At 36.9% G+C, this 9,942-nt stretch overlaps 1 protein-coding gene across 1 annotated transcript; it reads right to left on the bottom strand.

Moving 5' to 3' along the window:
- Nucleotides 1-5,631: 5,631 nt before the first annotated feature.
- On the bottom strand, nt 5,632-6,857 carry LOC110576654 (TATA box-binding protein-like 1). Its single transcript, XM_021685867.1, has one exon. It carries the CDS (start codon nt 6,631-6,633, stop codon nt 6,073-6,075), a length of 561 nt encoding a protein of 186 aa, XP_021541542.1. The 5' UTR covers nt 6,634-6,857; the 3' UTR covers nt 5,632-6,072.
- Nucleotides 6,858-9,942: the final 3,085 nt, after the last annotated feature.

Raw genomic sequence — 9,942 nt, forward strand, 5'->3', positions numbered from 1 at the left:
GGGTATGACATATGGGAGTGAATAATGCACTGTGTCTTCGTTTTGGTAGATTTCTAAGTTCTGGGTCATTCATAATGATTAGCTACACTACCAACATTTATGAGATAATTGGCAGCAGCAATTAATTTTGTATAGATGGATTCTTTTTAACCAGAAAAAGATGACTTTCAGAATTCCATTATGCATCATCAGTCAATGAAAAGTCTCTGAAATTCTATGTGATCATCGCACTTTTCTAAAACAAATTTCACTAGAGGAATTTAGCTTTGGCATATTAAGCATATGCTTGTCCAACCCTTTTGTCATCCTATTTCAAAGCTGTGGAAAAGTGTGTTCTGAAACTCATCAAACATTTGACAATAGTTGAACAATCGTAAAGTGGATCGAAACACTTGCATCCTGGTTCTCCCTTCTTTGTATTGTCTCAGCTGAGTTTTTGAAACGTAAGCCAAGGGCTGGCTCTGGGCAAAATGTCAAGTTCAAAATCCTCGGCCAGTCATTTAAATCCTCCACATTTTGTCCCTTTCTACCTTTCCAATCTCAACTCTGATTATATTCTCATGCCTCAGGATTTTTTAATCTTACTGTCTTTTAGGTTGTCCTCTGAAACCCGGTTTCCCTTTCTTGCCTGTGGCTCTTTGCTCACACTGTTAATATTTCTTTGCCTCCATAGAAGCTAGTGTGAACTTTTTCTCATACCCCAAGATGCCTTCCCACATGGATTCAGAATTTTTATATGCTTATATTGTATCTCTTATTTCTCTATGTTTTACACTTTTAATATAACCCTTGCTGTGACCTTTGAATCAAAGGATTTATTTACATGTAATTATTCTTTTGCTTATGAGCTCCTGAGGCTCTATATTACTGCTACTGCGACTACCCCCACTACAAAAACGACTTCTACAGTGCCATATGCAATGTTTTGTAAAGGGTATGTATTAAATCATGTTTATTGAATTGAGCATTTCGTTTTGAAGGCCTGAAATCATTTATAGTTTTTATCTTTATCATGGACAATTTAACCCCTGATTGAATTTGCTTCACCTGTGAAAGGCAAACGAACGAGCTACATTAAAAAAGATAATGTCATAAAAGTAATCAGTAAACTATAAAAAGCAATACAAACATCAGTTATTGAAATTTTTTTTCCCTAGATATTTAAGCGATTTCTTCTTTTTCTTTAACTCTTCAGGGTAGTATTCCATGTCTCGAACATTTTATTACTTTTATTTACTCTACTGATAATGTTTGCCTTAGTTATTTCTTAATATGGTAATGTAATCTTTACTTGGGAATCTATGTCTCTATTTCTAACTTAAATACTTTATTTAGCAGGAGCCTGCCAATATTCCTATACATACTTTCTTCTGTTAAACAAAAGGGTAACAGCATTGTAATGATCAAAACAAAAGAACAGTATATGCTATTAGAGCAGTGGAGGAGAGCTTAAAGAGCAGGAGAAATTTGTGCTAATAGCTTCAAGAAGATGACATTTATAATCAGACTATAAGATAGGCTGTGATTTTTAAAGAGATGAGGCTGAGTAAAGTCATTGAGGATAGCCCAATGAATGTAGCTAGAACTCAAAAGTTTGCTCTGGGGTGAACACTTCATTCATAAGTGATCTATATACAGGTGGTATTTTAAGCCATGAACAAAGATAAAATTGCCTAGAGAGAGCGTATCTAATGAGAAGAGAGAAATCTTACCAAATAAGCTTGAGCTTGAGTAAATAGAAGGTAGAAAGTGTAAACATGCAAAAGAGATAAAAAGAACCAGAAAACAGAGTTTCGAGGACATAGAAGAGAGAATTATGACTAGGAAGCTAAGTAACAAAGTATTTCAAGCAGAAGGGATATTCTATAATATCAAATACTGCTAAGAAGTAACGAACAATGACAAAATATCAGTTGCATTTCTCAACATGTTGGACCCTGATCACCTTGGCCGAGCTGATTCAGTGGAGCCGTAAGTGTAGAAACTGGCTCCGAGTTGGTTCTGTGTAATCATCAGGTAAAAAAATGAAAATTTAACTGTGCATAATTCTTTCCAGTTGTGTAATGGAGATAAGACAGATCGGGATAAATAGAATCTAGACAAATGTTTAGTTGGCTCGTGAGCTGGTATACGAGCTTAGAATCCTGTCACAGGAAGTTCTAGACCCATCTACCAAGTGTTTTTCAGTGGTCTTTATTGAGTCTTGGGGGACTCACACACCGAGCATTATCACAGTGTAATGTTGCAAGTGTTTCCTCACCCCGTCAGCCTGAACATCCTCTAATTCCCATGTACCCAAATACTAATGAGCTTAAAGTAGTTAAATATGAAAACCCCAAGTGGCAGACAAAAATGAACTCAATGAGGTTTCAAGTTGTCCATAACTGCCTATTTGGGGAGCATTTCCAACTTATATACAATCTGTATGTCCTTCTTGCTGTTGACATGAGCCAAGTATAAACTAGGGTACCTGTGCCCCCAACAACACCTCAAAGTCTGCTTTGGAAAGACAGCAGGCGGGGCACCTGGGTGGCTCAGTCAGTTGAGCGTCTGCCTTCGGCTCGGGTCATGGTCTCGGGGTGCTGGGATCGAGTCCTGCATCGGGCTCTCTGCTCTGCGGAGAGCCTATTTCTCCCTCTCCCCCTACTCTTCTCTGTCTTTGTCTCTCTCTCAAATAAATAAATAAAATCTTAAAAAAAAAAGACAGCAGGCATCTGGATAATGAAAAAGGTACAGAACAGAGCAGATATTTCAGAGAAAGATGAGCAGACATTAACAAAAATCCAAGATGCCCTTTACAAATAGCTACCGTTAGGCTTTTTTCCTACGCATACTGAAGAAACAAAATAGTCTGGCATTTGAGTTGGTGAATAGGCTGCAATCAAAGATTGAACAAAAGCTGACAAAGATGTGATTTTCAATGTAATTGTTAGTCAACAACTTGATACAGAGGCCTGTTGCTCTGTCAAAACTGGTGTGGGACAAGAACGATGGAGAGTTCAAAGAAGTGGATAATCAGACAATACAGAATCAGGTACCTCAGGCCCTCTACCTAACATAGTGACCACTTCCTCTAAGGGAGAAAGTGCAAACTCATAGTAAGAATTGTACAATTAGGTTTGAAGTGTACAATTAGGTTTAAGTTAATTCTATGCTAACTGCATATATGTATGTATCACACTCAAATATGATCAAAATTCTTTATAATAAACAATTTTAAGTGAGGACTTTACATATTTTTTCACAAATGCTTAGTGGAGCTTATCCGCTGTTGGTTTCTCTATATAAAAACATTTCCATTCAACATTAAAATATAATTTTTTTTTTAGAATGAACTGGGATATATATATACACAATAAAGCAATATTTGGCAGCTTATTTCTCTTGGAATCTTTTGATGAAGACAAAGGATTTGCTATGATAGTTGAATCCACATTTCATAATGCATACTACTTAGTATTTATTATATATATAATATATAAATATATGATGGCTCACAGTAAATATGCTGTTTGTTTTGATGCTGATTTTCAATTCCATTTCACCAGAAAATAGGTGAAATTTATTAACCAGCTTGGTTAAGGGAAGACTTTCTGGTCTATGCCTCATCTCAGTTTTGCATTTGAAGTTGTTCTTGCCTTACGTGTTTCCGCTAGAATGTTTTCTACTGGTATTCCACTACTTTTTGTTAATCATGGGTTATTTTCAGTCTTTGCTTAGCACTTCTTTCTGTGAAGTGTTTGAGAGCTCATAGATTTCTACTCCTCTCCCATTAGTTGTGACAATTTTCTGCTGTCTTCTTTGTTAATGAGATGGAATGGGTAGGATTGGGACTGTGGTCCCTCCTCCCTCATTCTACTTCTTAGATCAGTTTGAAATATAGTATGTAATGTTCATGTGGTCCGGCTTACCTACCCATTCCAGAGCACTTAGCATTTGTCTACTGGTGCAGGTAAACAGGTGCCCCTGATACTTTGGGAGCTTGGCTCCTTTCAAGTTCTCTTAGTTTTCAAGGTGATCAGAGATCCCAAGCCCTGAAGGTCCTGTGCTCTCTTCAGTTTCCACTACCCCATCTTACACTGATGAATGTTCCTCCTCAGGCTGACCTAAGGTCCCGTCTTGAGTAGGCCCTTCCTCTTTCCCAGACATTTATCATGGCCCTCAGCTGTTGAGTAACCTGCTAAGATGCTGTCTGCTCCAGGCTCCAAGCCTCAAATCCTCCCCAGCCTTGTCCCAGAGCCTCATCCTCACCCACTGTCAGAAGAACCGTACTGCCTAGTGTTTAAGGCCTATAATGTTATGAGTTATACTTTCTCATTATTCAAATAACTCCCTCTCCTCTAATTACCCAAGTCTCTGTAGTGCATTAGTAAATATCCAGGGGGATGATGCCACACTATCTTTATTTCAGTTAGTTTCATATGCTATGGAAACAATACAAGAGTTTTCAGCATGTGCATTTTTAGTAGATTTTTCTGAATTATATAAATTTCCCATTTTTTGTTTCTCAGCTATTATCCTATCTTCATAACCTTGGTTTCTGTGTATGTTATGAATATTCAATGTATTGTCTCAATATACAGGCTCTTAACTACTACAGTGTAACAAAGCAAAGCTAGGATTTCTTTGCTGAGCCAATAAGACATAGCAATAAAGGAGCCTCAGGGGTTATCTTTAATGCCAACAAAGTGCCATTAAAGCAGTGGCATCTGGCAGTATTTATGTGTATTTAAAAAAAAAAAGAAACGTTCACTGTGCTTCTAAGAACTTAATAATTTGAAGCCCTGGAGCAACTTTTGCATAGAACCAGTTTATTTCATCACATATATTCCTCCCAAGATATCAATGAGGGGAAGAGGGATCAGCTAGTACCAAGATTTCTATAGAACTTTTCATTTTGTCATGAGAGCAATTCTAACTAAGTGGATCAAAGCTCTCATATTGAGGCATTACCAAGTGGTTTAGACTTAAGGGTCCAGGTTCTTTGAAACTCACTGAATTCAAGAGGGAAATTGAGAAAAGCTCAATTTTACTAAGTCTGTTAGTTTCTCTACCACAGGGCAGAGCAGAGAGATCTGGAACTGTTCTCTAGCAGCAGGCTGATTACAGAGGTCTTGTAGAAGGTAAAGGGCATGCATCGAGATGTAAAAGATCTCCATCAGAGTATATATATGTTCTGCTTAGCAACAACAAGAACATAAGGTGTTATTCTTTCAAACTTTTACTCAGGGAGCATTAAGCTATCTTGGTCTGTGATCCTTGGAAAACAATTATCCAATGCCCCTGTATATTATATTACTTACCTAGTTATTATTTTACAAGACATAAAGTGCCAGGCATGATTATGGGCCATTCCCAAAGGGCACTTTTATTTTGAAAACCCTTTGAGTGCTTATTGATACCACAAGAAGATTTTATTTTTACATTTTCAACATAAAGATCTTGCAAGATATGAGAGAACCTTTCAGAGACTATACATGATTTATCTGAAGAGGAATGCTACCATGATTTTTCAGATTAAAGTGTTGTGTTTTGGGGGAGAAAGACCTAGAATCTGTTTCCTTATTTTCACAAAAGCCATTCTTAAAGAGATAAAATTAACATTCATTTTTTTTTTTTCTTTTCCAAACTTTTATTTGTGCACATTCAATTGAAAAAGATAACTTTTACAGGTTCTTTGGTGCCCATATTCAGCATACAAAAATGTAAAAGACTATTCACAAATAAAACACATTAGCTCAAACTGGGAAGAAATAATGACAATAACGAAACAATTTAAGGTAGTGCACACTGTGACAGCTCTGCTTACGGGGACATGAGAATTACTGCGAAAATAAATAGAATGTCCTTTTGTAAAAGCAGCAATGTCATGTCTTGTAAACTTCCTTTTTATATTACAGCAAGGTTTGAAATAAAATCCAAAGGGCCTGGAGCTTACACTGTAGCTGTGAATGAATAAAAGAGTCTATTTCCTCAATTACTGTTGGTCCAGTTTTCCTTTTGTTTTGAGTCCAATGTGCAGCAGGTTTTAAAAGGTGCTCAGTTAGGGATTCTAACCAATTACGTGATGAATTATAAAATTTCTTTCCTGCTTTCAAACACAAACGGGTAAATCTGCTCCACAGCGGTAGCAACAGCCTTTACGTTGGGCCCTGTTACTGTGATACTTCCTGTTGAAAAAATCTGTAATGTAGCTCTTAGAGATTTTATCCGATAGCACACAGCAGGATGAAGTTCAGGTTCGTAACTGGCATGAGGTCTATTGTTCTTTGTGAATTCTGGCAAACGGATTTCAAATGGCATGTTACACACTGCCAAAACGTTAACGACCTTAAAATCTGTAAATATTACCTGAAAACCTAGTTTCTGCAGACTGCGGGCTAAACGTCTGGCACCAAATTTAGCTTCTTCTTCACTTGTTGCTCCAGTGCAAATAATTTTTCCTGAGGACCAAATTGTAGCTGTAATTCTAGGTTTTCTAAGCTTCATTAATACTTTTCCAACATCACGCTTATAAATTACATTTGCTCCCTCCAAAGCAATCTTCCTTAAGTTCAAATGGCATCTTGTTCTAAAAACACAGACTACATTTGTAATTAGAATGTCCAATGCAACATCACTGTCTGCATCCATTGGGGTAGTTTAAAAACTTAGCTTCCCACCACGAAGATCACATCCGTGGGAAGAGGGGGCGGCGGCAGAGAACGCGGCGGCAGCAGTGCTGCCGGTTACGTCGGACGCGAAGGATAAGCTGGAGGACAAGGATGATGATGAGGCGGGCGCGCTCCCCAGTCTCCATGGAACTCCCGCCCCGGCCCGTTGCTAGGAGCCCCCGAGGCTCGGGCTCCGTCTTTCGTGCTTTGTTGTTCCGGGTACTGGGTTAACATTCATTTTTGACTCACCAACAACAGAAAAAAAAAGTAAAAGAGAATAAATAACAAAAAGAAAAAACATTTTTTTCTTTTTAATAAATTCTATATTAATTTTTTTAATTACACAAACTTTTACTTTCATTTCTTATAACAAAGGTTAGGATGCTAAACCATTTTCTGGTAAAATAGCTGCTCTAAGATATTTTCTTAAAGTTTATTCCTTTGTTTTGGCAAACTCTTAACTTTTTTTTGTTTCTGTATAACATTGAATCTTTGTCTTAATTGAAAATAATTTACTTTTGCAAAGAAGTAAATGGCTGCACACTTTTTAGAAAGTAAACTGTGGGGCGCCTGGGTGGCTCAGTTGGTTAAGCAACTGCCTTCGGCTCAGGTCATGATCCTGGAGTCCCGGGATTGAGTCCCGCATCGGGCTCCCTGCTCAGCAGGGAGTCTGCTTCTCCCTCTCCCGCTCCCCCCCTCTTGTGCTCTCTCTCTCAAATAAATAAATAAAATCTTAAAAAAAATAAAATAAAATTTAGAAAGTAAACTGTGATTTTAAGAAGCAAACTTTAGGGTCAACTGGCTGGCTCAGTCGAAGAGCACGCGACTCAATCTCAGGTCCGTGAGCTCGAGGCCCATGTTAGGTGCAGAGTTTATTTAAAAAAACAAATTTTAAAAAATAAAAAGCAAACTTTATACAAAATAGCATATTTTATTTCTAATATAGTTTTCTTTATTTTCAATCATTCTATGACTTTTCATGTAATTCTTTCTTACTGTCCTTCCTGGCTTTCTTGGTTCAGACTCTCATCATCTTTGCACTTTATAATTTTATATTTGAAAAGCAATATAGCATAGTGATCAAGGGTTTAGGATTTGAAGTTAAGTTTTAATTCTGACTTTTACTTTACTTGAGGTGTTACTTAAATCTTTTAGAACTGTTTCCTCATAAGCAAAATGAAGGGATTTTCTTTTCATTCCTGTCTTGCATTCGATTCTCTCTTTGATGGGAATTCTAAGTTTACTTTCTTATTGTGGTGCAGCATACATTCCAACCATCTACTAAGTGCTGGGCAATGTGCTAAGCGATTTACATGTATTTTCTATTTTAACTGCTTAGGTTACAGATGATATTTGACTCTATCAAGGACATAGAACATGAGCTGTGATTGCTTTTTATTTCATCTACTTTTGTTCTACATGCCCACCTCTTGGGAAGTGGTACTAATGAGAAGCTAAAAGCCTAAGAAAACAAAGAAACAAATGACCAAATAATTAAAAAGCGGAATAAATTCCTTTTGGAGATATAAAAATAAACTATACTTTGCCTAAATGAGTTGAGAAGTCTTTTTCTCAAGGCTCCTGAAATAATGAAAAGGTGAATTAAAATTTGTACCTTTTGTTTCGCTAAATGTTACTAAGATGCTATATAAGGAGACCACTGATTCTTGTTTAGCACAAAGTTACTTGTGGGGTAGGTCAATGATGGATTTCTGTCTCAATGCATTGGTGAATATGCATGTCCTCAAAGATAAAATAATAATATTATCAATGATAATAACAATAATGATGGACAGAGAAAGAGAGATTTTGTACTAAATTTGATTTGTAGTATCTGGATTTTTACCCATGGGGGACTCCACATTTTATTTTTTGTCTTGTCTTCTTAATAATTGATCTATGGGATAGGAGTTCTTAAAACTGATGCATCGAAGCATCTCCGTAGTAGTGAATAGTGGTGGTTGGTGGGCAACCTTGCATATGATTGGTAAGTTTCTGGGCCTTTTACCTTGAACACCTTATGTGGGGAGAATGAGAGAAAACCTACTTTTGAGTCATGTGGCTTTAGGGCTCAGAAGAAATAGCTATTGGGAATGTAACTTAAGGTATTAACATGGTTATCAAAGAGAAAAACTGGGTCTATGTTTTATTCTTAGGCTGTAGGTGATTTTCAAAAAAAACCAGACAAACAAAAGCAACACATACCTATACAGTTCTTTGTCATATTTTAAATATCAGGTTTTATTAAGACCTTAATATATAAGCAATATATAAAATATGAGAAAATAACATTTAATTCCTTTTATTCCTAGGTTATTCTGACTGAACGTTCTAGTTTCTTTCAGCCCCAGCATGATAGTTATTTGATGCAATTCCTAAATTTAAATAACAGCATAGTTTTTATTACTTTCATAACAAGCTAGTATTTATGATATTATTCGTGAAAAAGAAATGGCTGGAAACTAAACCTGGTTTTGGACGAGCCACTATAATGGCTATTTTTACAGGATCCCTACTGGCCAGGATCCCATGATACAGAAAAAGTTGGAAGTGGAAAATTGGGGGCTATAGAGATAGTAAATATCAGTACCTGATTAGTAGCCAAATCTCTGACTCTGTAAATAAAGGCACTGTCCTGGGGGCAGCTGTGTGAGGGCGCTTTCCTTTGCCACTGAAAATTCCATATCCACATAATGTCATCTCAAAGCTTGAGGCTCAGAAATATGAAGCAGTTTGTTAAATGTGGTTTGCACTCAAGGGCAATGAGGATGCTGTTGAAGCAATTCTGTTTATTAGTTTGTGTTTTCCTGGAATGGAGATGCTGATGAATAAGCAGGCATGGCGTGACAGGTAGTAGGGAAACAGCCAGAAACCGTTGCTGAGCATTATGCTCCAAGGGTTTTCTCCAGAGTATTTGTAAGGAGAATTATGCACATATTAGAATTCATATTTGGTTGGGCTCTCACTTATTTTCATCCTCAGATAAACTTTCATCTGAATTAGTTTTGTTCATAGGTATTTAAAAGTCGCATGACAAAGCCAGAGTCTTTGCTTATAATGAAGTTGCTCTAAATTGACATTAGAAGGGAAAATTGCCAGAAGGAATTAGCATATTAATTCTGAATAAAAATAAACTACGTTGCCATAGAATCTTCTTGAATATATGTTTTCCACTCAGCAGAAGAGATCTAAGCAGAGAATTTGTTTCCATAAACAGGCAGTTTATGGAAACTGCTTACCTGGGCTCCGTCGATCTTTATTTCCAACCCTGGATAAAAGGTTAACGTGT

This window comes from Neomonachus schauinslandi, chromosome 11, assembly GCF_002201575.2.
Source record: "Neomonachus schauinslandi chromosome 11, ASM220157v2, whole genome shotgun sequence".
In the NCBI taxonomy this organism is placed as follows: Eukaryota; Metazoa; Chordata; class Mammalia; order Carnivora; family Phocidae; genus Neomonachus; species Neomonachus schauinslandi.